This window comes from Nothoprocta perdicaria, unplaced genomic scaffold, assembly GCF_003342845.1.
Source record: "Nothoprocta perdicaria isolate Ctin4 unplaced genomic scaffold, notPer1 scaffold_47, whole genome shotgun sequence".
Classification (NCBI taxonomy): Eukaryota; Metazoa; Chordata; class Aves; order Tinamiformes; family Tinamidae; genus Nothoprocta; species Nothoprocta perdicaria.
Genome location: NW_020455721.1, coordinates 1,821,230 through 1,848,628, shown reverse-complemented (window position 1 = coordinate 1,848,628; position 27,399 = coordinate 1,821,230). Strand labels below are relative to the sequence as shown.

At 44.9% G+C, this 27,399-nt stretch overlaps 1 protein-coding gene across 2 annotated transcripts in view; it reads left to right on the top strand.

Annotated features, from left to right (window-relative positions):
• JARID2 (jumonji and AT-rich interaction domain containing 2) overlaps positions 1 to 27,399 on the top strand; it is a 191,899-nt gene that overhangs the window by 134,839 nt on the left and 29,661 nt on the right. For both annotated transcript variants that reach the window (XM_026047069.1, XM_026047068.1), the window contains exons 4-6: positions 140 to 309; positions 12,343 to 12,519; positions 21,402 to 21,631. In XM_026047069.1, coding sequence (XP_025902854.1) covers positions 140 to 309; positions 12,343 to 12,519; positions 21,402 to 21,631 — 577 coding nt within the window. The remainder of the gene's footprint in view (positions 1 to 139; positions 310 to 12,342; positions 12,520 to 21,401; positions 21,632 to 27,399) is intronic.

Genomic DNA, 27,399 nt, shown 5'->3' with positions numbered 1-27,399 from the left:
ACTGTCTTCATGCTAGGCCCAATTGTGAGTAACTGTATTGAGAGATGGCGTCAGATCTCGCCTATTTTTATTCAAACAGTGAATTCCTGTGTTCTTGAGTCTCTCCTAACGTGCTTCTGATCTGCTCTTGTCTCCACAGGCCAAGGCTGCAAGCACAAAGGAAGTTTGCTCAGTCCCAGCCCAACAGTCCCAGCACAACTCCCATAAAGATAGTGGAGCCGCTGTTACCCCCTCCCGCCACGCAGATCTCTGACCTCTCCAAACGGAAGCCCAAGACAGAAGACTTTCTTACTTTCCTCTGCCTTCGAGGTAGGAATCCGGTAGCAGCCTTCGGGGGGCAGTCGGATTCAGGGAGCGAGCCGCAGTGCCACGTGCTGCAGAGCAGCCCCGTGCTGGTGCTGCACTGGAGTATATTGTGAGCATTTCCACTGCCGTCATTTCACTGTAGCAGCAGCAAGAGCCTTGCAGTTCAGGGTTATGAAGAGCATAAAACGAGGCCAATAACAGTGCAAAAAGGAAATTTCTTTTATATGCCGAGCGCTTTGTTATCCTGAATGGGTTTTCAGCTTTCGCTCGCTTTGTCCTGTGTGCTCCTTCGTTTTGTCTGACTGTCAGCTGAAGATGTGCTTAACTCTGCTGAGTACTTGTTTCTTGGGAGAAAAAAACCTGCCTGGAAATTCCTTTTTTCTACCTATTCACCGGCCTTTGTTGTTCATTCCGAGTGACACTTTCCCTGTGATATTTGGGAGAGCGGGAGCTATTGTTCTCTGGCTTTCCTGGCCCCAAAGGTAAATGGTTCCCATGGTAATAGGTGAAACCCGTTAGCAGTTCCGCTGGATAGCCCCGGTGAAGAGGAAGCGTGTGGAGCTGCGCTGTGAGGTTCCTCCCTTACCCTGCTTTCCTCACAGCAAAGTGACTGGTGCCCGAGCCTGGCGAGGGTTGTATAGTGGGCTCACTGGGCTGTGTTACGAGACCTGCATTTCACACTCAGAGACCTGCGCGTGAAATGTGGTTAACTCTATTGATAGAGCAGAAGGAGGGGACCCTACGTGAGTGCCATTCTACACTTTGCTCTTTTTTTTTTTCAGAACTTTTGAAGTCCCTTTCCCCCAAGTCATGCCCTGAGGTTACTGTTTGCCCTGAAGATTGACGGGCTGCAGTGACGGCCCTCGCTGTTCTTTTCTTCCCATTTCCTGCTGAAAAGGGTGTGCATTAATGGCAGGGCTCATCCGCAAAGGCCTTGCCCAGTGGGCTGAATCCTTTGAAGCCTGTTGCTTCCACTTGCCTTTTCTTCAGCCGCCCTTCCCAGCCCCGAGCTCTGTCTTGCATTTCTTAACAGCACTGGCGAGCACCACCCTTAGCTTCCTGCTGAGGCTTTCTCACCTCAGTGCTGCGAGGTTTGTAGCTGTGTTTTCTGGGAGAGGTTGGGCTAGGGCTAGCTCTGGGCTGGCTGCTAATTCATCTGTCTCAACTCTGGTCCAATATGAAGCTTCCCTCATGCTGGGGCTTATGGCAGAGTGAGGGGGTGGAGGGGGACTTCTTGTTGCCTCTCGTACTTATTTAAATCACTGTTAGGAGTGGAATCCACCGCAGTTTAAAGTGACATCACGGTGTTCAGTAACTTACTCTGTGGAAACATATTTCAAATTTAGTCTGCTATGAGGTGGATGAGTCTGTTGGCAACATGTCACTGCTGTGAGCTCGGCCAACTGCCTCAGTTGTTTGTGGGAAAATTCAGATGGTTTTCGTGTGTGAGAGAGAAGAGCAGACATGGCTGCATTCACACACTTGCTTCTGCTGCTTGCTAACGAAGCCTGTGTTATTTATAGCTCTGAAGGCACTTGCACCTAAAGAAAGGCAACCGGACTGGAGATGCGAGTGATCTCTGCTTTTATTTCCTGCCATCTCTCAGCAGGCTGCTTTAACAATGCAGGTGTGAAGCATGGGCACCTCTGTTAAGTGCTTTACAGAAGCACTTTTTTTTTCCCCCAAATCAATGACTCTTTAGCTGCTGCACCTTTTTCTGTGTGCTACTCCTCCATAGAATAATGGATGTTTAGCACTATCAGTTAGAAACTTGTCATTCACTCCTGATTTCCTCAGTGTGCAAATGTGTGTGGTCTTCAAGACAAGACGTGCAACCAGACAGCAAGTTCCTCATTACCATTAAATTAAAAATCATGTAGCTTTAAACTTGGAGGGAGAGGGTGCGGAGCTGATGAGATGAGTCCTGTCCCGTTCTGGGTTCTGTTCCCAAATGGATATGTTTTTAAGGAGATCCTCGCTGCTTTCAGTTGTGCTGCAGCCCTTTCTGTGCCTCACACAGTCTAGTTACAGGTTCTGGTCCCTTTTCCTGTGCCCTTTGCAATGAAGTACATGGAGGCTGGTTCCCAGCACGTTCTGTGGTTGCTTGTGTAGTAGCCCACAGGTACATTTAGCTCAGGAGAGGTCCCACATGAGGTCCCTGAGTGCACTGGCCAACTTATTTCAGTGAGCTCGTGGAGGGAAGAACCAGTGGCTTATTAAACTCTGCAGAGAGTTGTGGTCTTTGGTGGGTATTTGTTTCATTCTTGGGGTGTTAAGGGGGTTGTAATTACTTGCACAGTGGGACAGGCAGTTGTCCTGACTTCTGCACAGCTGTTTCTGGCCAGTTCTACCTCTCATCATGAAATGCCCAACACAGCCACATGGAAATGTGAGACACCACTGAGAGGGACACGCGGGCAGAGGCTAAGATTGTCCATTGGAAAGTTGCTTGGTGGGAAGTGTCATAGCAGCAAGATTGAGGATGGCGAAGCCGCCTGTTTGTGCGGGCTCGGTTGGCTCAGCTGGGATGCTCATGGGCTTCCCTGAGCTTTGCAAACCTTGGGCATGTGTTGTCCAGAGTTTTGTAAAATTATACTTGCATTTTCATTTTCCATTTTAAAAGAAGGAAATTTAAAAGTCCTTGCCTGTGACTCAGAGTAACCCTCTCCGATGGATTTTGGTGGTGTTTTGTTTTTTAAACCGAGCTACCTGAGTTCTGCGAGCAGTGGGACTCCACCATCAGGCAATGCTATGAAAGAAAGGTTCCCCTTTTAGTTCAAGGAACCCATTTTAGCTGTGTGTCGGGAAAATCTTACCATACAGATAACTCCTTTAGCATTCTGTACTTTCAAGAGGGGATAATTTAACAATGGTCACCTGCTGGGTTTCATTATCTAGAATAGTAGAGGCTTTGGACATATCCTTTGCTAGAATTTGTTTTATAAACACCTCATTTGAGAATGCAGCATCCCAGTTCCTTCTTAAGAGGTAAGCTGAACAGCACGGAAAAAGCTGCAACAGCAGCTGAAACCCTGAAATTCATCTAGCTTTGGCCAAATGTGCCCAAGATCTCCTCCTTTCTGTAACTTTAAGGGTGTTTGCTTTCCTTTTGAGTTGTGACCTAGAATTTTGCACCCAGGAAGCAATGGAAGAGTGCAGATATCTCTGAAGTGTTCGACTGCAGCCGCCTTATCTTTAAATAGCTGCTTTGGAAGCGCCTCTCTGCCCTTTGCTAGAGGCATAATTAGTATCTTTCAGCAAGGCATGTAGATAAGATGGTGTCATCCCTGTGCAGAAATACAGTGGCTTCCGCTTCTCCTGTGCTTTCAGCCTCTGATCAAATTCTTTGTTTCTGTTCCAGTGCATTTAAGTTGTCTTTATTCTCCACAGTTATTTACAGTCTCAAGCGTTGCTTGAGCGGAGTAGTGCAGACTGAAGGGGGAAAAGGGGGTCGCCTCCCTGTGAGAAGGGGATGCCTGGCAAAAGATGGCTTAAAAACAAAAGCTTAAGATCAAGAGCTAACTTTTTAAAAAGCTGTCCTGTGACCTATTTTCTAATTAAGCTGAACCTTTGGGAGTTACATTCTAATGATTTTCAGGAATTTCTAAATAAAGATGATTTAATTAAAGTCTCGGAAATGGCATTTTCATTCTGATCTGGTAACTCTTCTGCAAAACGTGGAGCTGTTTGGGGGTTGGTTTTGAGTCTTGCAAGGATTTAACAATACAGTATTTTACTGCAGTTGTGCAGAACAGAAATAGCAAATCTCACTGGAGCACGTTCATCCAGACTTCAGCTCTCCAAATCTGAACCATCCTGGCCTTTCACAGGCATCTCTGACATTTTCCTCTCAGCAAAGCCTCGTGCTGGGGTGTAGGCTCTGGGGCCTCCCTCCCAGGCCTCAGGACCCTCCGGGGTGTTTGGCGTGTGCTTGTCAGCCCCGGGGGCCTTTAAGCCCCTTGCTCCAATGCACCCGGGGCACGTGGGGAGGTAGGGCAAGGGTGTTAGTGTGTCAGGCCCAAGGAAAAGGAGAGGCAGAGGAGATGTCCTCATGGCAGGGCCCTGGGGTCACCCGCAGCCCGGGAAGCCAAATCCCGACACGTCTGTTTGGATTGGGGCCATTGCACATATCTGTTAATAGAAATATCTTTACAGATACCTTTTACAACTGGAAGACACTACATAAACCAGCATTTTTGAACTTGTCTTGTGGGGTATATTAGAAAATGATTATTAATATTTTTTATATATATATATGTCTACAAAGGGCATGGGACAGCTTTTAACTAGGTAGAAGTGACACTTGCCCAGTAATTTAGTTTCAACGTATATGCACCTGCCTGGGTGAGAGCTGATGGCTACAACAGCTGTATTACTGAAGCATGAGCCTTCCAGGAGAGCAATCCCTGTAGACATGCTTACTGGGTAAGGGTAAGTTAAATCTCACAGCAAATTGGTTAGTGTGGAAGCAAAACAGTGACATGTTGACCGTTTCCCAAAAATGTAGAGCTTTAAAGGTGTCCTGGTTAACTTCTAGAATTCCAAAAGAAGATTAAAAATGAAGACGTACGATATATATAAAATATATGTATATATATATTTTTAATACCAGAAGAAATATTTTTATAGATTTTGTGTTTTAAACCACTTGTTGTATAGGACTGAAATTTTAGGATGGACTGAAAACACAAGAATAAACTTAGTGTACAATCCTATTTGCGCAAACCGTTTGATAGAAGTAAGTTTGCATTATAGGAATTAAAATCTCCCAGTTTTGAAGCTCGTTTTTAAAGAGGTTCAAAGTCAGGGGTCATTTTAAGATGTGCTATAAAGGATCCTTTTTCTATGTGGGTGAATTTCAGCTGTAGCTGACATACAGACCCATTCAGGACCACAGAGTTATTTGCTCTGTGCCGGCAGGGAGAAGCGCGTTTGCAGGGTCACAGTGAAAAGCGAGGGGAGAATTCCAATGGCATCACTCCTTTTCCAGCGGATGGATTCTGCTGAGGGCCATCCCAAGACACACGGCAGAGGTGTATGTACTTCCCATCAGTTTGTGCCCACTAGAAAATGTGAGGAGTCAGAAGAGTTGTTGAATGTAAGACTGAGTAGTCTGTGCAAAACCAGAAATTTCCCCCACTCGTCCCATTCGGGGGCCCCTTTCTCGTTTTCGTGAGGCTAATACCAATCCCTGCCCAAAGCCACAGGGTGAAATGAGCACGTTGAAACTAGAGACTAATCTTGTGGTTCTCTGTATCTGCCACAGATTCAGGGGGAGTCCCTAGACAAGCTGCTTAGCCTTTTCCATGCAATGAGGATAACATTTAACACCATAACAGACCTTGGCATAGCTGGCTTATGATTAGGGGTGGGCTACAGACATAAAACCCAAGTTCTGCGATTCTGGATGTGGGATGGATGTTTTCACGTTTAAAACTTTAATGGCGCAGTTGAGCAGGCATTGCTGGTACTCACATTTGATAGGAATCAACCCTATAAAATTTAGGCATTGCAAAATTTAGGCTATAGGACCCTTTGCCCTGTACTGCTATGCCCTGTGCTCGGGTGGGCACCTGTGGGTCCCCCGTACCAGCCTTAGGCTGCACTAGGTTCTCTTGCTAAGAGGTCTCCATCTATGAAGAGAGGGTATGTACAAATATAAGATATAAATGTACAAAAAGCAACGTGCACATAGCCTTATTCTATAAAACTTGTAGGAGAAATGTGCTGAGCGCTAGTCTGTCTTTCTGAAGCACTGTGTGTGTTTCTGGTCACTGCTGCCTCGGGCAGGAGGCTCCCTAAGCTCAGAATGGGAAGCAGCGCTGTGCTGCCCGCGCGGGCACAGTGGGGTGTGACCACTCGAGGTCAGGAGTACATGTGGAAGAGCAGAAACAGCACAGAGGGCACGTCGGGGAGAAGACAGCATGGAAGAGAAAGCTGGGAAAAGCAGTTTGCTCTGGCTCCAACTTGACTATTTTTCTTCAAAGCCTGGACCAGGAAGAAAACAAGTTTCACGTCATTGCACCAGCCATGACACCAGTGACAGAGCCTGGCTGCTCTGAATAGAGTTTGTTTGTAAGCTCTGGTTTGTCACTGTGCCTGGGTGGCTGTTTTCTTTGTCCTGCTTTTGAGGATCACCCCTGGGCCTGTTCCTGCAGGTGGAGTTAGAGCCATGAGACGCAGTTGTTCTTGACTGTAGAGTTTATGTAATTCGTTCCCTTCTAGTCTTGCTCTGTAAAATGGCCATAAAGCGTGGGCATAAATTACTTTTATTTGCACTTGAGGGATTTTACACTGTCCTGCCAAAATGTTGTTAGTAGACTATATAATAACTGAGAATCAGACCCTAAATTTTCAGCTTTGAGATGCCAGCACTCCAGAAGCATTTGGGAGGGCAGATTTTCCACCTGCATGCAGCCCCAAAATGGGGCCTTAAGGCCGAGGAAAAGCCAGAGCTCTGGAAACAGTTGCTTGTGGAGCTCGGCCTGCCACGTATTTATTGCGGTCGGCTTAAGCCCTGCATATCTTGACCTGCCTCGTGCTTAAGTCATTTTGATGTTTGAGTTGTCTGAAGATTTTTCAAAAGCACATCTAGGTTATGTTTAATTGGTAGATGGAAAAAGAGAGGAGTGAAAGGGGGAGTCGGTGTAAGTAATTCATGGGGAAGAATCCTCTGGTTTTATGGAAACCGCAGCCCAAATTACAGCGAAGGCTCTTGGACTGAAATGATTTTTGTTGTGGTTGTAACATACCGCAGTTTGAATCCTGTCCAGCTGAAAACATTTGGTTTGTGCTTCAGTAAATATTGCAGAAATGCTGCCAGCTAATTCTGCAGAGTAATGAAATAGTGCCTTTGGCAGAACGCACGCACTTTCCGTGCCTCTGACTCCACTCCTTGGATCCAAATGCAGAGGGTTTTAATACGTTCTGCTAGTCTTAGACAAAAGTCTAAGACAATTTAATGAGAAACAAAACCTGCTGTAATTTAGGAAAGGGAATTACCCATTTGTCAAATAATAAAAAAAAAGTTTAATAACCTCATTAGTCAAATAAAATGGCTGGAAAAAAGCGCAGTTTACTCTGTTAGTCAGGCACTTGCTGCTGGGCTCAGTGCATCTCCGTGCGCAGCTTGCGCAGGCAGCAGCCTGAGCGCTGTGGTTAGGGGCAAGCCCACGTTTGGCACGTGCAGAGGATATAGCATCTCTCCAGGAGCACTGCTGGACCTCAGAAAACCATATTTCACTTGGTAATTACTGTGAGGTAGGTAATGCAGCAAGCTCTTATACCAGGGGACCTTAAATGTGTTCGTGAGCCTTTCGCATGCGCTAGGCTAGACTCCTTGTGTAGCTGGGGTAATTGTGTTTCTCCTGCACAGTTACAGTTTGGGGTTTTTTTGTGTGTGTCTTGGTCTTTCACACAGTAGTAGAGAAGACAAAAAATATAGAAGAGAGAAGATTTCAGTTATGCCACTGCAGATACTGATGGAAACAGTCGCCAAAAATATTCAAAACTCTTTTTTTAAAGAACTGAGTATCTTCCTCTCCTTCTTTTGTAATGATTGCTAGCTCACTGCAAACATGATACAGGAGTTAAAGAGCAAAACCTCTATTAATGACGCCCTGAAAATTTCTGCTGCCTGGTGTTACCTGGTCATAGGAGAGGCAACTTCTAGGCTGTATGGGAGAGCAGTGGATGCTCACGGTTTCCTCCACTCTCGGAGCTTTCCACACAGCTTACGATCCCTTCGTTAGTTGTTGCAATGTGTTGAGGTTTCTAAAGCAGCATCCCACGAGCGAGCTTTGCCTTGCAGTGGTGCTGAGGAGAAGCAGAGGAGTTGGACGGCCCCTTGGTGACCTTGGTGTCAGCTTTTCTTTTGGGGTCTTCCTCTTCCCATTGTTGTGCAGCCCGAGTACATCTGCTAAAGGCCCTTGCTGTGCTCCCCTCTTCATCCTGCCCTCCCTTTTGGATTAATTCTTCTGCCCTGGCTTCTCCTTCCTGCCCGCCGTGTTGTGATTGCCTCATCAGGGGTGGCATGGGCTTCTGCAAATCTTGATGCAAAACAAATCCACCATTTCAAAACCAGGATAGGGTGCCTGGGCATCATTAAGGCAAGCTCTTGGATCCTACAGCTCCTGCAGGAGATTGGAAACACACAGTGTTTGCGGTTTGGTTTGATAACATAACATGATATATTAAGCTACACAGGCAATAAGAAAAAGTGTGCATAGAATTTTTTCCAAATCTTAACTTCAGAGCTTGTAACGTTGCATTAGGTTTACAGCATTTATGAACAGACTTTAATTTCCTTAGTCTGGGATTTTAATCCCGATCAGTTTCATGATCCAATTTGCCACATGGCCCCACAAAAAAATTATATAGCCCCAGTCAAGGTGGTGGCACAGGGATAGGAATACAAGGCCAAGTAGGGGTGGATGCTCTGTAGACCATATTTGATGCCAAAAATAAAATGTCCATACAGCTGCAGACAGTCTGGATGGTTCCCTTCTTCCAAAAAATGGGTGGGAAATCAAATTCATTTTTCTAGTTTCCATCAAATTTGTCCTGGCTGCTGCTGAGCAGTCACCTGTGCATCGGGTGTGAGACAGGACAGGTTCCTCACCGTGAAGGGCTTCTAACACGCGGCCCTGAACTGCCCTGCTCCTTTTCTCCTTTCTCATCAGCTCAATTCCCATCGTAGCAGCTACCTGCACAACTGGGAGGCTCCGTGGCACAGGAGGAGACTTGTAAAATTCAGCGTGGCCACAGGCTCTTGTAACTCTCCTGCAGATTTTCAACTGATTCCCTGGGGATGGAAAGCAAGAAAGGAGAGAGTTATACACCCAGCGTGCCAAGAGCAGACATTGGCTACCTCCTGGGCACAGATGTACCCTCTCTCCAGAGCGTTGGATCTCTTCCGTTTTGTGGTTTATCCTTAAATACATTCTAATGTTGCTCTAAAATTGCCCTGGGTAGACATTGGGAATCGCAGTTCGGTGCTGGGGAGGAGGGGAGGAAGAGGAGGGGTCGTTTTTTATCTTCACTCTTGCTCTCTGCCTGGTAGCAAAGACTCAGGGCAAATTTGCTTCAAATATTAGGCTATGCAGTGTTGTATCTAGTCAATTGAAAGAAAAACAAGCAAGCGCCTGTAGCTTTATGATCTGTGGATGTGTGTGTATGTATGCATCTGGTGAACCTGTAGTTTCTCTTATTCTCATGCCTTTCTGGAGGATTTCTGTCTTCTTGCAGTCATATATAATTTTTGTGATAAATATCTGTTGTGCACAATAAAACCTGAGAGCAACAACTCCCAGCAAAGTCCGTGTCTCCTAGGAAAAACACCATGGAGATGAAGACAGGCAGGATTTATGAGGGAAACAGTATGGTTTATGAGACCAGTTGATACAGTTGGAAAAAACAAACCCAATTCCTGAGTGTGCATTCTTGTCCAGGTTGCCAGTGCTCGTAAACATTCATGGCTACAACCACACTCCTTTGTATTTGTTGATATAAATTAGCAGCTTTAAGGAAAATAATCAGTGTTCTGCAGAGGGAGGCTTTGGCTTTGTGTTCCCAACCATTTACAGAAGGTGAAAAATCACCTGATTTCTCCTTTAGACTCCACTCGTAAGGGTTTTAATGTTACTAGATGCCTGAATTTTATTTCAACGGGATGAGTTTTGGAGTTCTTTTCTGCCCAAGGGTTTTTCTTAGCTTTGCTAGGAGTAAAACACCAGTGTGTGTCAGCTGTGCAGCCTTGCACAGCTGGAGTGTACACACAGCCCTGCGTTTCCTCGCATGGCACCTAAAGGAGATTTGCATCATCTCGATACAGCTGGCCTAAAACTAGGGTTTTTGGAGCCTTTTGGACGTGGTTAGCTACAGTGTCTCAACGTGGAAATGGTTTTAACCAGCTCAGTCTGTAGCTGTGGGCAATAAGAATGAACTTATGCAGGAGCTGGCAATTTAATGACAGCGATAAAAAGCGTTGTATAATAAAAAGCAAGAAAATTCAAAACTTTCAGATTAGTTTTGCTTTCATCCATATTATTGTTTAAATAGAATAAAAATGCCGCACTCCTGCCTTTTGCTTTTTCTTTCTCTTTTGCAAGACATCTTTAATAAATGCTTAGGGAAGGCTAGAGAGGGAATGAATGGGTGCCAGGAGGCTCGAAGGGAACCCCAGCTTTCCTCTGTGGACTCGTGTTGCGGAGAGCTCAGCTGAGCGCAGCGAGGAGCGGCAGGATTTCCCTATGGTGTTGGACATTGCAAGTGGAATTTCTGCGGACACGCGCTCGCCAGCAGCCCCAGCTGCCTCAGGAATGCAGCTCAGCCGGCATCCTTCACAGCTCTCAATTGGGAAGGATTAAAAAATGTCATTCCAACACAAGATGTGTGCCCGGGGGTTCTAGCGCTGGAATACCGGGAGTTTAGGTGGTTCAGAGCTGTTCTCCCGCTCGGCTTACATCTGCCCTGTTTCTTAAGGGATTCACAAAGTGTTACATTTTAGTGTCTATTTTAAAAGAAAAGAGAAAGAAAAAAAAAAAGCTGTCTTGGTAATAACATTTCCCTTGTGGATTTTTTTTCTTTTTTTTGCTGGTTGCAGTTGAAAACAGATGACCAGAGAGCTCGGAGATGTGAAGGTCGAGGGAGGCAAGGCTAGACAAACAGCCACTGTGTCTGGTCTCCCATTTTAGAGCCTCAGAAGGTTTTTTGACAGTATTTCTGCCAGTAGATTCTCTAATTGTAACAGAGTGATTTCAGTCTGTGCTGAGCCTAATTTTGAGGGTTCTTAACAGAGTTAGGGGGTAGAGTTTGATGCTTCCTTTCACACATTTTTGCAAGGTGACTTAAAACGCTTTCCCCTTTATTTGTCCAATTTCTTATTACTTCCTTACATTTGAATTTTTATTACTATCCTCTCCAACCCTATCATTTTTTTTTTTTTAAATATTGTCTCCAGCTTAGTGCATGCCTGTTTGTGATTTTATTACTCCCATTATTTGTGGCTTCTGGAAGCCACGCAGCTCTGGAGCTTTGCAAACTGCCTTGTTGGCTTGGCTGTGACTTTCTGCTGCTGCCGTGCTTGCTTGGTGCGTTAATGCAGCCGTGGTGGCAGCAGCAGCATCCTGAGCAAAGCTGACATGTGCTGCAGCCTGGCAGAACTTGCAGAGCCCCTCAGTGCTGGAGCTGTGTGCTAGGTACCTATGCAGAAAAGGCAGCGACTCCGGTAGGCCAGCAGTCTTGCTTTGTTAGTTGTTTGGTGTAAATACCAAGGTTGTGGCGTGCAAAATACTAATACAGGCTTCCAGTAAGACGTAAGCCAGTGCGTCCCTATGTTTATGTCTAAATTTGACAGATAAGCAACTTATTTCCAGCAGGAAGAGTCCTCACATCGTGGGCGCTGCTATAGCGGCTAGGATCCAGAGACCTTTGTTCTGCTCTGTTTTTGCTGCTGACTTATTAGACTAATTCAAGCATCTCTGCATTTTACTTCTCTCGTGAGGACGAGCAGCAGTTCCTTCCTATGCCAAATACTGCAAGCATTGCGTAGCGTGCTGGAGAGTGTTGGAGAGGGCAAAGCCTTGCAAAGTCGAAACGCTAGTGTTTTATTGTAATAATCTCTTAAAAATATTGTTGTGATGCACATTGGTTTGTTTATTGCTCTCTTTTGCTTCTGTTTGGCAAAGCTGTAAGCTTCTGGTTCACACCATAAGAGTCCTGCAAGGCACTTAAGCACGTATTTGAAATTAAGCATGTGTTTTTAGTGTTTTTCTGAATACACAAAGCCATTAATTAGGGCTTGTAGCGAGACTGTTTGCTAATGTAAATTATTAATGGGATCTGCTGGGAGGAGGAGCGGTTGGAGAACTCTGCCTTTTGCTGAAAAAAAGTACTAAAAAGGGAAATCCACACTAGTGTGACTTTGTATCTCTGGGTCTTTGCTGTATGTAACACTCAAAACAGATTATGACAAGTGTGGTTATTGTAGCAGTGAAAAGTGATGATGTTAATGAGCCATTTCTTCATAATGTGCAGGTTCTCCAGCCCTGCCCAGCAACATGGTCTATTTTGGAAGCTCTCAGGATGACGAGGATGAAGAAGAAGAAGAGGAAGAGACAGAGGACGCAAAAACAGCCACAAACAATGCTTCATCATCATGCCAGTCCACCCCCAGGAAAGGAAAAACACATAAGCATGTTCCAAACGGGCAAGGTATGGACTCTCTAGTACTTTTGATTAGTGGCAATACTAACCAATACAGGAAAATGGAGCATCGTGAGATGTTAATATCTTCTAGTGTACTGTGTTTCTCCTGGGCATCTGTACGCTCTGTCAAAGAACTATTAAGGCAAGGCTGGAGACTACTTGGTGACATGAAAGCGAATCTCTGATGTACTGCCTAGCTTTTTGGAGACTCATGCTTAATCTCAGATGAATTTATTTCATTGGAGTTAAATCTAAAAGTCTGAGTACTTTAGAAGTGTTAGGAAAATATTCAAAAGGGGTAACAGTTATTTTTTCACATGTAATATTGATATCACATCTTGAGTAGTTAAGATATTGCATTGATACTGTCAGTAACTTAAAAGTTATTTCCATAAAAGCTTCTTATCAAGTCGATTATTTCCCTCCGAGGCAACAAAAGCTGCATTTATTGCAAATATTACTGTCATGGGGGGTCTCCTATTATTCTTGATACATTGATGAGTTTATGTTGCAACATTGCCTTGCCTCAGATGGAGAGTCTGCAAGTGAGGATGAAGTCTTTGTGAGTCTGCTCTGTCTGGGAGTGTGCTCTGCTGCCCAAGTCATGTGTGACCCACTTCTTCTGCCAGCAGTATCTGGAGAACCCCGATATCCCTGTGCTCTCCCTGCCTGACACCTTTTCTGGTGAATTTTGAGCTTCCTCTTCCCCTCTTCAGCATTAGCTTGGCATGAAAGTCTTTCCTTCTGCTCACTGCCCTTTCAGTTCCCCTCCTGTTAACAGGACTGTGAGAAAAGTCTCACTTTTCTGCAGTTGCTTTTGGAAAGATGGTTGTGACCAGCATCTGTCTTTTTTTTTTTCTTTTTTCCCCCCTGTGGTGCTACCCTATGCTCTGAGGAAAAAGGGTAATAGATCCTGATTACCTGGCTGTGCTGCTTCTCATGTCGGCTTTTGAGGGGGAGCTTTTCTGTAAAGGAAGCACTTGTTATACAGGAGCTGTTTTACATGACCATGCCTGAATCTGGCTTTTGTGGCACACCCCAGCTCAAACTCTTCTCTTTTTGTGGAAAAAAATGAAAGGAGAACCTTAGGATTAACGGGGTCTCATTTGTCAGCTGGGAGCAGAAGCTTTAATGCTGTCAAAGCCCCAGATCAAATATTGGTGCTTGGGATTGATGTCCTAGTCAAGCCAGTACCGTAACAGACACACAACTCTGTGGAAAATTAGATTATTTGTAACAGAAATGCTGCTTTAGGTTTTTAAATGTGGTAGATCATTACCCAAGGAGCTGATCATGTTCCCTGAGAGTGTCCCAGATGGCAGTCACTGAAATTAGCTCAAAACCACCTGCAAGACACCTGAAATCGTAATTGAGGGTAAGTCAAGCAAACTTAATGAGACATCTTATGGCTTCAAATCTTTATCAAAATATATGAGAGTGAGAATGAATGAAGCTGCTGCCTTAACAGATGTGCCAAAGACCTTTAAAAATACATAGGAGACTATGTGAAATGTTTTGACAAAGGTGATGAAGCAGCCATTCCCACAGAAGGCAGCTACTTCTGTGACTACTTCATTGTGTTGTTCTGTTTTTCAATTCTCCTCAACCAGGGGTATTCCCATTTCTCAATGTCTGTTACCTTGGACGACAACCAATGATTTTGTTTTTCTTTTTCCTTTCCATAAAGAAGGATCTGGTTCGTGTGTGTGTCTGTTTGAAATGAGGCCCCACCAAATGAGGCCCCAAAGCCAGACCAGGAATGGGTGTGCCAAATGAGCTTCATCTAGCATGAGAGTGGGTTGTAAATGAACTAAAGTCTTTTGTTTTTAATGTACAACGTGTAGTCAAGCACTTTGGACCTGAAGGTATTGAGCATTTGCTGTGATATAGAGCAACAAAGGTTCTGAGCTTGATTAACGTCATTAGACAATGTGAAATGATTGTATTCAGTAGGTATGCTAGGTATTGTATTCTTCAGGTGATGCACATGATTCTTGACTTCTTTGTGTGTAACTTTATTGTGTTACGTGTTTAAATTTACAGTGATCCCACTAAGGAAAGGAAAAGGTCTGCAGACTTTCAGTTTGTGTTTGCAAAAGAACAGCTGTCCAGTTATGTAGAGTAAAATGTATGCGAGTTTATTACTTGCTTATGGATAAGATAGGGTCTCCTAGTACGTGGCGTAGATTGATTCAGGTTGGAGAAGACCTCAGGAGGTGGCTTAGTTTGACCGCTTGCTCATTGCTAATATTTCTGTCTAGTCAAGCAACAACAGTAGCCAGGACTTGTGCCTTTAATTGTTTCTGTCTTGTTAGGACGAGCATGTTTTAGCAGCTTTCTAAAACTCAGGGTGTAATTTTGCTCCCCATCATAATGATTTTAATTAGATTATGATTTATAGCTGGCTTTAAATGGTGAAAGGCCAAAAACTAAGCAACTGAATCACTTAGTTTCCATATAGCTGCTGCCTTCAAAAGAGTGTTTTCCCAGCTAAGAAACCATACAAACCTTTAGCTAGAACAGAGAAATCCCTCTTGCTTTTCAGTATATTAAAATTATATTGGAATAGCTCTGTGGAATGTGTGTCAAGGATCTCTTCTTTTTAAAGCACGTGTTTTGGAGTTAAAAGGGAACTTTGTCATTAAGTTTGCAGTGGATGTCAGCAGTAACATGTGGAAAATTAGGGGAGATGTGGTTCATGTTGCAGCAGATAGAGCCCCAGTTCAGATGGCTGTGCTGCAATTGCACTACGTTACTGACTTTTCTGAGTGTAAGTGTATGTACCACCATACTTCTAGGTATTTTGGTGCCTAAAATCAGATCTCAGAACATCTACATATTGCTCAGAGACCTATTTTTTCTCCCGTGTGCGTCTCGCATGCACCTTAATTGGCCATTAGGCTGTGTGAGACTTTATGCACTGCTTTGAATGCCACGAATCTCATGGAGAAAGCCAGGCAGAAGTACAGGCTTAAACAAAGTGTTTCTTCCTCAGCATAGCTGCCAGGCATGGGGAGAAACTTTTGAAGCCCAGCTGTGCTGGGAGAGCGTCTTGGCAGCCCCGAGCAGGAGGAGATGGACACTGATCCGTTAGGAGATTGGCCTTGCGCAGGGCAGGAGGGTGCCGCCCGTCAGCTGCTGCAGCCTGACATGCATCGAAAGCAAGTTCTCAGCAAACAGGCTGTGCTTTGGCTGCCTTGGGGACGAGGAGGTGCCAAGTCTAAGTTACATCTCCCTCCGGCCTGGAGGAAATTCCAAGCGTAGGGGAGACGGTAGCCTTCGGTCTCCATTGCTTTAAAACTGATTCCTTGAATTCCTCCCGACTAAATAAATCCCGCTTTGGTTTCCTTCTGTGGCACAACATAAGGTTTCCTCTGCAGGCTCCTGCAGGAAAATGTTTGCAGGCGCCAAGTGTTTTGTTAGGCAGACTGGGAGCTGGAGCTTGGAAGATGCCGTCAGGGAGCTGCTGGGTTATGGGTCCCATCGGAAGAGCAGAAGGGAGCGGGAAGTCTGAAATTCTGCAGAGCAGGTTGCAGGAGCTGGTGGCAGGATTAGTTGTTGCTGACGGCGGGACCGAAGCTCAAACCATGCACGTGAGGCAGCTTACCTGGGAAAGGCAGGCCTGCCTTGGGTGTCAGAGGACAAGTAACTAAACTGTGCTTCACGCTGAGGAAAATGGAGCTCATCAGCACTGTTTGTGGCTGGACCTCTCCCTGTAGGGTAGTCTTGTTCCTTTGCCGTGAAACTTCGTTGCACTCTTGGAAAAGGCTCCTCTGGCAGGCTCAAAAATGATGACGGATACATGCTCTGCTTTGCGATGCTGGTCTGATAAAGATTGATCTCTGTGCCTTTTGTGGGGGAGAAAATTGTGGAGATGCCTTGGTTTGGGGGGCTGGGGTTTCGGGACTGATCTAGCAGCAGGCTGCACCGAATGGGCATCACGAGAAATGCCGTGTGCTGCTTTCGTGCGGCCTTCCTCAGGTACTGGGAGTCGTGGAAAACACCTCGGTGCACATTTCGGTGCTCAATTGCAATGGGTAAGTCAGCAGAGTAATTCCTTACGTGTATAGTAATAGAACTCGCACAGAAAAAGATCATAGATAATTATTTTTCCTTATTTCGGGATATTATTCAACTTACTGTTTCTCTTGGGCTTTAGTGGCGTGACTTTTGCATCCATTAACATTTAAGTGTTTTGTGGGAAAATGCTAATTCCTTGCCAAATCTCCCTGTTTAGCTCTGGTTTTAACTAATTTGATACTTGTAGCAATGTAAATAAGCCAGAATCTTAGCCTCGTGCATCTTTTCCAGTGAAATGAATCCTGAAGAGGTAAACATTAAAAGAAAATATTTTCTGCATCCGGCTAAAATGTGGAATGAGAAAATTTCAGGCACAGAGCTACACTAGTTAATGGGTAGGCAATTATTTTGATGATTTACAGCCTTTTGTTGAAAGACCATGGAACCAGTAATTGTTGCCATAAACATTTTTGCACATTTAATTTTTTCCGCAAAAATATGTAACATGAAAATTACCCGTTTTGTGGCGGTTTGCATATTTAAATATGCAAATGAAGGCGCAACACATTTGGGGATTTGCGGCGTTTCAGCCGCTCGCTGTGTGACCTGTGGAGAAGAACAGCGGGGCTGGAAGTTGCTCAAGAAGCTGGAATCGTTACCCTGGTGAGAGACTCGTGGTAGCAGCCAGGCGCTGCTGGAGGGCCTTGCTGCTCAGCGAGGGACCTTTTTCCCCTCTTTTTTTGTCATAACACTTAGGTGAGAGGAACGGGTCTGCACGGCTTGGTGCACGCGGCGCTTCGTAGCGAGACGCGCCGCTCCGAGTGCCGCTGCCGGAGCCCTGCGTTCCCGGTGCCAAAGGGGAATGTGGCAGTAGCCGCTGCGGATACCTCGGCGTCTCCCGCCAGCCGCAGCCCGGGAATTGCGGTAGGCAGCTCCGGGCTTGGCTCGGCGCTTGAGGAGCGGCCAGAAAGCCGGGCTCCGCGTAGCGTAACACGCTATGGCACCCTTTCCTTGTCCTCAGGAAACCATGTCCCAGCTGGGTGCTCGAGGAGGTAGCTTCTATCTCTGGGAAGCAGTTCCTACAGGTGTGAGCATACTCAGCCCTTCAGGGAAGGACCGTTGTCAGCATTAAAATATAGCCTGGGCTATGGAAGGAGATCGTTGCTTTGGTTCCTGCAGGAAGGGAGAAGAATTATTGCCTGGGTCCTTTAAGGCAGCTCGAGAGCCGCATAAATGTTTTTACAGTGACTTAAAACTGAATTAAAGCCAGAGCAAGAATGTTTTTGTACAGTAACGGATCCTTAATGCCAGCAAGTTGATTAATATTACATCTCTTCCCAAACATGATCTGTGTAACAACATGAGGTTTGCATTGGAATAGCTGGCACGGGGTCGGAAAATTGGCAGGGTTCCCCCTCTCCCTTCTGGAAACCAAACTCCCTCCTCCCCCCCCCTTCACTCTTATCTGCTCCCTCTCTGTTTCGGAGCATTTTTCTGAACGTGCATCCCCGGACTTGGAGCATTTTCTGAACGTGCCACCTCCTGACTGCGGGAACAGCAGCACAAAACGGGGAGCTTCGTGTCCCGCTGCGCTGCCCTTTCTCCTTTAGGCTTGCTCGTGATCTCGGGTGCAAAGCAAACGTGGGGCAGGAATAAACTCGAGGAGAGCTTGTGAGGAAGAGCGTTGCCTGCAGAGCCGCAACCGCCTTAAGTAGCGGGAGCTGGTTAGGGTCCGTGTTGTCAGGTGCCTGGCTTGTCCCAGGAGACACTTGCACGCGTCCTGGTTCAGAGGAATACTTTAAAAAAGAAAAAAGAAACACGTTGCAAATTGAACGAGCTTGGTTCTGCTGCCAGGCATTGCACCAGGGCGCTGAAAAGCTTGCAAGGTTTGCGTGCAGGGGCTTGGGTTCTCTGCTCTGGATCATGGCTGCTAACCAAAAGACCCACAAGTGCTTTGCTGTGGGACTCTTATTGTTTCAGCTTGACAATACCAGGAATTGCTTTGCTAACGCTGCCTTTTCAGGCAGATGTGGATAAAACCAGGGCTCTTTCTTTCCTGTGAAGAGTGAAAGCACTAGTTGTTTATTTACACCCTTAATTGTTTGGTTATAGCTCTGTCTTTCACTTACCTTTCACTGCAAGGCTGCTCTGGAAATACAGAACTGTTTGGTTAAGGTCACATAAAATAATGGTAGCTCTGGGCTCCAGGAGAGCTCCCCTTTGGCAACACGAATTGCATCATTGCCCTGCTCTCCTCTTTCTCCCCTTCTCCTCTTTCTGATGAAATTCAGGGCTTCAGCGCTGAGACCCCGCTTGGCTTAAACAGCCATGGCACCGAGTTGGGGTGGTTGGATGTTTCGTGGCCTGTTTTTTTTTGTTTGTTTGTTTTTTTTTTTTCCTTTGGGAAGTGGGTGTTTCCCATTATCAGTTCCCATTATCAGTCTTCCAGAATGAGATTTCTTAGGGGGATGGTATGGGAGGAGGGACCCCAGGAGGGTCTTTCCTGGCGAGTATTTCAGCTTTTCATGCAACTGTCCTACTAGGTGTTTGAGCCAAAGTTTAGTCCCCTCTAAAACTCTGTGAGATACAGAACTTCTAAATTTTTACTTGGACAGGAGCAGAATCATGAACTGGGAGGGTTTTTGTTGTTGCTGTTTGTTTGTTAAGGTTTTTTTTGTCCTAAAATGCTTGGTTTCTTAGGAAGTTTTGCAGTGTGCCACATGACATTTTGCTAGTTATTCACGTAAATATGTTAGTGAATTTGTCAGAACACCAAAAGGTGTTTATACCTGTTTGGATATAACAATATTATAGGTGTTTGAGGAAACAAATACTGTTTTTCTTATAGCTGATATCCAGTTTAACGAGGGACAGCACCACCAGCACCACTGTTCTGCATCTAGGCCTCCCTTTTATTCTGTTTTCAGGATTTAAGCTTTTCCAGCTATTCCTGTGAGAGTGAACATTTTTTCTTCTCCCATTTCTGTGCCCCCCTTTTCAGCATCTTACAAATTAAGACAAAAGATAATTACTCAAAGGGTAAAACTGGCAGGGTTCCCACGACACTTAAAATTAATGAGCTGTTGGATATAAAATATACCTTGTCTCATGTTCGCTTTTGCTTTTCCTGCTGAACCATAGAAGCACACAGAGTTTTGCCTTTTGGGCTGTGTTTTCTGTTTTAGTAATTTTCAGCGAGAAAGCGGCAGCTGAATCCCAAGCCCTGATCTCTCTGTCTTACCATTTCTGAATGTGCTGGCCTGCGTATACAGTTTGTTCCCTCTGAACAAAAACGTCACTTGCCGCGATGAAATACATATTAACAAAGCTGCCACCATTTCTTTGCACTATATGTTATTAAAAATAAATAGTAGCGCCGAACGCGTCGGGGAGCGCCTTGCATCCATCGCGGGCTCTCCGTGCAGAGGAGGATAAATGTCTCACCCTGAACCTGCCGAGAGGGGCTGCCCATTACCAGCAGCTCCATCACGAAGAGGAGACCCGGAGGTTACAAGACGTGCAGGGAAATCGCCGAGAAATCCTCGGCTGCCAGCGGCAGCGCCGCGTGCTCTGAGCGAGGGAGCCGGGGGGGTCTTCCTTCTGCACAGGATGCCTCATCAGACCTGCGGTTTACCCAGATCTGGGTGCTTTTTTTCTGGTCCTTTTTTGAGGAGGGGAAGCCCCCCCGGCTGGTTCTTGCTTGCTTTGTGCAAGAGGAGAAGGGAACAAGGGAGCAAGAGGTAATGTACAATTACAAATTCTGTGCATAATAACGTGCCTTAAAAGCTTAATTCACTTAGTTAAGATTCCCAATCAGTGTGTTGTGCAGAATAAATATGACTTTTAGTTCTTTATACTGTTAAATATTTATGATTTTTGTTTTCTATTTACATTTTTTTCCTAAACTGTCACAAAAAGGAGGGGTAAAGAAAAAGAGTAGGTAAGTAGAAAAGGAAGGAGGGCACAAGTCCCTGGAAAGCATTTCATTAAGGACAGGAGTAGCTCTGACATATTTCCTGGAGTTTTTCTTTAACAAAAATAAAGGACAAATTTATTTATTTATTTATTTAAAACCACAGTAATTTGTGCTCACTTGACAATAAAAGAGCAGTGGTTATTCTCAGGTAAATTGACAATAGTCAATAGAGTGAAAGGAGCAAAGCTTGTTGAGACAGGCTTGCATGTATTTGTTTACGTTTATTGTGTAAAAATAGGGGTTTTATTTGTAAGCATCACTCTTAACTTACCTTTTCCGGTCAGCAGAAGAGTAGGGTGCTCAGCTTTGGTCCCAGCTATCTGACATGTTCCAAATAGCTTTTAGGATTTTTCTTTCATTGCAGATAGAGCTTTGTGAATTTGCAGCTTGTCTGCTGTAAAAAAGAAAAAAACCCTGCTGCCAGTTAGGTTCAGCAGTTATTGATGAAATCAAAACTTGCTTTTTTTGTGGAATATGTCCTTTCTTTATGTTAATGTAAAAATAAATCCTTTTTCTCTGTTTACAATTCCCTCACCGCTAAAGCAAAAAGCTAATTGAAACTGCCATAAATAAAAATGAAATTGATCTGTAGTTAGGTCAATCAAAACAGTAATAAGCCTTTTATGCTTTAATTTGGATATTAAAGATAAATATATATTAACTATTAAACGGGATAGCCCACTTAAGGAAATATGTTCATGTAAATAAATATGCAGGGTAGTGGGTTTTTTTCTTCTGTATTTATTTTACTTTAGATAAAAATGTACAGATATAATACAACACCACTAAATATCCAACACTGACAGCAGGGAAGATTTGGCTTGGAATATCCATTTTCCTTTTTCTCTTTTTCTCTCTTAATACTAATCCATGTCCTGTTCTCTCTCCCCAGTTTTCAATGGGTCCGGCAAATCGTCGAAGGAGAAGGAACCTGCTCCGAAACCCAAAAGCAAAGAGGCCACCCCCGGCAAGGAGAGGAGCAGCGAACACAAGGCCGAGAGCCGGAAAGACCAGGCTGCTGCTACCCACCCCCCTGCTCCAAACGGGGGCTCCGCCACGAAAGGGCTCCCCGCCAGCAACCACCACCCTCTTCATAGATCGGCTCAGGACTTACGGAAACAGGTAATGAAGGGTAGTCGGCCGGGGACACGTGGGAAGCTCGTCCTTCTGAGATGCTAGTTCCAGTCTTCACTGCTGGCACTGAGGGGACATGAGAATCCTTCTGAGAGTGCTCTGAAGACAGCAGGGAGTTAATTTCCGGTGAAAGAGAGAGAAAGAGACAAAGGAGGAAAAAAGAAAAGCGATATATACATAGGAAGTCATTGCGATAACACGTTTTATAAGCATATCTGTGTACTATGCAGTGTATAACTATAAAAGAGTAAAGTTCACACTGCTGTTTGTTAAACCTTTCCAACTTGGCACCCATGGCTGACCAGTGCCAAGGCTCAGCAGCGTGTGGAGGAATGAACTCCGCGTGTGCGTGGGGAGTCTGCTCAGGTCTTCTTGGGGGCTCACTGGGGTTCTAGAGGGGCTGACATGAGGCTCGAGTGGGTTGTATTGCACAAGGGCAGATGAAAAGTAACAAAATCTCAATCAGCAACAGGTTTCTGACAACCTGATTTTGAGTTGGGTGCAGAAGTTTCACAGACTGATCATATGGTGGTTGTGACTGGCATTTGGGCAGGAAGTGTCTGCGTCTGTTTTCCATGGTTGGATCAAAGGGATCCTGAAGTGGTAACTGACAAATAAGTTTTTACTAAAGTATTTAAACGCTCCCCCAGTTAGTGTCCTTTTGATTTTCTTACAGCTGAGAGAATTTATGTGAACGTGTGAGCTCTTACATGAGCTGATTCAGTCTGGGGACTGGTCAGGCAGGCGCCTGGGTTGGGGACGATGCAGTAGGACAAGCCGGCTGCACTTGCACCTCTTCTTTCTTTGGGCTGGGTGATGCTCAGCAGACCACTGCTGAGACCACCCATCTTTCCTTGTTGATGCATAATGGTTTCATTGAAATAAACTGGCCTGGAGACCACAGAGCTGCACCTGGGGTCTTTACATCCGTCTAGGCCTTCAGTGATACCTCTCAGTCATGGATTTGGGAATTAAAAACAGAAAATAAATAAAGAAAAAATAGCAGGGCTCTTGCCAAGGAAATCTTCCACACCTTGAGCTTCAGTAGTGTTTAACTTCTGAAATGTCTCTGCTACATTTGTACCATCTTCTAAATCAGATCTGGAATCTTGCAGTTTATCTACAGTATATTCCCCTCTATAGGATTTCCACTCTTTATTCCATTGTGGCATTTTTTTGGATGCCTGCCCTTTGCATCTCTTCTTATGCTTTTTCCCTTGGGACTTCCAGCAGCCTATGGGCCTTCTGAGACATGCACTGCCGTGAGCTCTTCACACTGAAGAAGCATTCCAAAACCTAAGGATGCCTTTCCACACATATTTATTTTTAGCTCACTGCAAAGTTTTGTATGAAATACTTCAAAGTTGTATTATCAAAATTAGGATGGTTAATATAATTGTCCAGGTGAACTGCTGTCACTTGAGAAGGCAGCCCTGGGAAGGGAAGAGACGTGTGGGGGGAAAAAGGTGTTCATGATTCACAGCTTTTGCTTCACGTAGAGTATTCAGTTGTGCTATGAAGAAGTAGTGAAATGGCAAAGCACTGCAGTGCAAACTACCCGCGTTCTGTGCAGACACATCATGGTAATCCTCAGAGTTCAGGATGTAAGGAGACTTAAAGTTAACACAGTTTTAAAAAGTATATTTAAAAGACCAAGCTTTTTAATTTCATTTCACAACCCACAGTGATATAAGTTCTTCCTTAGGAATCTTAATGGAATCCTTACTGTAACTAATTAAAGGTGGATTATGCATTTTGCCAGGCAGTGACTTATCTTTATGCAAAACCTTAATCTTTCCAGTTAGGAGATAGCACTCAATTTCTGCTCTCATCCTGAGTCTTTCTTGAATCCTTCAGCGTTTTCCAAAGTGTTCTGCCAGGGCACCAGCCATGTGTTCCTTTTCCTTTCAGCATGTTTTTGCTCCTTGTGCTCCTATATGTACATGGCTCATCTATGTGTTTTTGTATTGTTTGGTCTAACAGAAAATAAAGGTGGAATGCTAGCAATTGCATGAGATTTTCTTTCTTCCTCTTCTTTTCTTTCCATTTCTGGTGTGCATTTGCACTTACCACATTCTCTCTCTCTCTCTTTCTCTTTTCCTTTCTCCCTTGCTATCTTCTCCAATCCCCTACTTAAGGGATTGTAGGCAAAGGAAATGCAGTTCAATGGGGCCCTCTTTTGGCCTCGTTTGGTAATTTAGCTGTGCAAAACTCCCATGTCAATGCAGAAGTGTTTTTATGAATTAATTTTGGAGATCAGTTGTATAATATGAATTTTGGGGGGACCAAAATCTCTGTTGGTGCTACTAATACTGCTGTTACTGTTGTTGCTTTGTAACCTGTTGCTTGTTGGCTGTGTATTGTGAATATGTGTGTGTGTCTGGAAGATGGGTCCTAGGTGCTGTGCAGAGGTGTGTGTGTGTGTAGCCTGGTTCAAATCCAACAAACAAATTGCTGCAAGACTCTGCTGGTCCCATATGCTTTTAAAAAGGCAACAAATTTTAAAGCCTATTGAACCAGCTATTACTGCAAGGCAAGTGTTCAGTGAAGTGGAGCGGTCTGAAGACATAACAATATCAGTAAAGCCAAGGAGATCGCTGCAAAGCAAAGATGAGATTATTGGTGTCCCCAGTTTCACCTTTAGCTCAAAGCTTTGAGTCATGTAAGGCTAATGTCAATCGCTTTGTTGCTATTTGAATTAAATTGACTTCTTTCTTATGCGCTCAGCGTAAGCATTGCCTCGGGATGGAGCTGTGACATAGACCCCCATTTGGTGAACCTGCGCACCTGGCAGTGTGGCCGGTTTTTTAGGCTGACTCTGTGTGTGTATGTTTGGTTTGGGGGGAGACATATCAACAGTAGAAAGGTAAGAAATCGCCTACCACCATTTCTTGTTTCTTTTGGTTCCACTCATCTGATGGGTCCTCAGAGACCAGGACAAACCAGGAACATGTAGGTGCTTACGGACCAGCCAGAATTTCACGTTTTCCCATGTGAAATCCTGCGTCCCCCTGCTGCCTTGTCAGTGGGCTACGACCACGTTGTTTGTTCCATTTGTTGCCAGCTGAAAGACTTTTACTTGCAGCCAGTTGCCATTTGAAGCGTGGTCTGGTCTGGTCTATATGGTCCTGCCCTATCTCAAACGTTATTCCTTGCCTTCTCAGTGCACTCGAGTTACCTGTGGGCATCTGGGGAGGGGAGAGGAAGGAGCATTTGGAAACAGGTTGTGTGAAGCTTTATCTCCTCTAGCATATTTACCCTTCTGAGGAAGTTTTCCACAGTGCTTCTTTCTTGTAGGGTTTTCTTAGTGCTGAGAAAAACAAGTTAACAATCAGAAAAAGAATAAGTGAATTCATTAGGCAATTCTGAAATGCAAATGTTACTCTGCTTTAGGACCCATGTTTCCCTGGAGTAACTTCTTTAGAGCTGAATAACAACTCAAAATAGTGCATTAATAGTTTAGGATTGGAGATTAGATAGTCAAAATTTATGTACCTCTTCAGTTCAAGATTTGGCCTGAGAGATCTAACCTTGCATTGTGTGGAGGTATTCGAACAACTCTAGGCAACTTTAAGTTGTTGCTTTTTAATGAATTCCCTTTTCCAGAGTTCTGTATCTCGGCAGTTTTAATTTTGTCCCGAAGCTGCTGGAGCTGATGGCTTGTCCTTCCTTTGAAGAGAAGGTGTTTCAAGGATCCTGCCTCTCTCCATCCAGACGTGGCCCATGACCGTGTCTCGTTGTCGGGCCCAGGGCCACCGCTGCCTCGCTGAAGGCTGACGGGCCTGCAGGCTGCTTGTCTTGTCACGGCTGCCTCGGAAACCCCCGGGGGTGGCGAGCTTCAGCCTGCCTGTTCGTCCGCTCAGAGGCGTCGCTTTGACTGTGTGAAACAGAGTATGGCAAAAGCCTCTCAAAATCTTCTTGAGAACTTGCACTACAGGGGTCTTCATCATCGATTAAGAGCTGCTCCCAGGATTTTCCTTTCTGTGCTTAAGAAGGTTTTCCTAGCTGGACCTCTCATCATCATTAGACTGAGTTTTTCCTTCTTTTTTCAGTCAATACAGAAATAGTTTTTGCTGTTGCTTTTCGAAAGAGTTTCTCTCGTGTGTTAGAAAAGCAGTACTGACTTCCTTAGTCTTCTCTTTTAGTCTAAGAAATGCAGCACTCTCTCCTTTTCAACAAAGATCGTGGTTCCTAAATACCTGAATGTTTTGGCTCTCGTTTAGATTCCCTCCAAAGGAAATCTCTTCCTTGCTATGCCGCACATAGCACTGGGTGAGAAAGCCTGTGCCTCTGGGCCTGGCCGTTGCTTAATAAAAAGTCTCTGAAGGACATTTGCGCGGTTTGCATCTGCATCACTTTTGGCAGCTCGCTGTGGTCACCAAATGTTATTCCTCCTCTCTCTGCAGATTCCATTTGCCCTTCGTACATAGAGCACTTCCTCTTACTGCAAGAATGTTCAAAATCAGGGATTTTCTTTTTTTTTGAGATTACTCTTGATTTTGACCTCATCTCCAAAGTGCTTCCAGACCCTTCCGATTTTGCATTACTGGGTAGTTTTACAATGGTCCAAGTTCCTAATGGAATTACTAAGTGGAAATTGAGCCCGAGACAGGTCTCTGCAGAGTGTCACCAGCAATACTCTCCCAGCGTGCCGGTGAGCTATGGCAACAGTCACTTCTCCTGAGGATGATTTTCCTCAGTCTGCTGTGCAGCCACTTCAGAGCAATTAGGTGCAGGACGAGTCTGAGGAGCTTTGGTGGCAGATGTCACGTGGGACAGGGGCAGGAGCCCTCCCATCCGGAAGGTGCCTCATACCTGCTGCATGGTCAGGGGAAGGTTCATTTAGCTCCACGTGCTATTCCCGACAAATCCTCCTCCCTTCTTCTTAGCATTATCTTACTCTGTTTTATGTGTTGACAAATGAATTGATGATTTGCTCCACAGTCATAGGGACTGAAGTGAGGCAGGCTGCCTGCTTTTCTCACAGGAAGACAGGAGATGATCCTGCAAAGTTCCTAGTGACGTTCTTTAAATGAATCTCAGGCTAAGCATCACCACTCTGGCCCCATTCAGCAGCTCCAGGTTACCTAGGTACATGTTAGCCTATTGGGTTGCACTCCAGCTCTTCTATTAACATTAATTTGGTGATATATTGGGTAAGCATTCAGTCACAAGGGTACTTCTGGTGAAGACTAAGGCCAAACCAGCATGAACACCTAAACCATAGCCCCTTGCTTTGCCTTCCTGCCTCGGGTAGCAGTAGACCTCTGTTGTCATGTGTTGCCTTTGTATTCTTAATATATTTATGAAGCATTTTCTTGATTCCTTTTTGCCCCCGGTAACTGAAATGCCTTTAGCAGCTTGGGCTTTCTGATTGTACCCATATATGCTTTTGATGCTCCTTTATAGTCGCCCTTCGTCTCCTGCTCATTTCCACTTTTACTGTGATTCTTTTCTAATTTTCCTGTCATTAAAAAACTTACTAAGCAGCTGTAAAGCTCAGTGCTTTGTTCTCTGAGTGAGAATTGAGGGGGCTGGAGAGTTTGGGGGGGGTTGTTACTGTTTGTTCATGTCTGTTTGTCGAAGTCTGTTGTCTTTTCTCTGCTGTTGTCAAGCCTTAGAACTGAAAACTCATTTCACGATTACTGTCGTCCAGATCACCCTTCCTCTACAGAGTCCACATCAGTTCCCTTTTACTAATCAAGATCAAATCTGAGATCAAAGTTCCTGGCAATTTCTGAAGCCAGGGATATGTT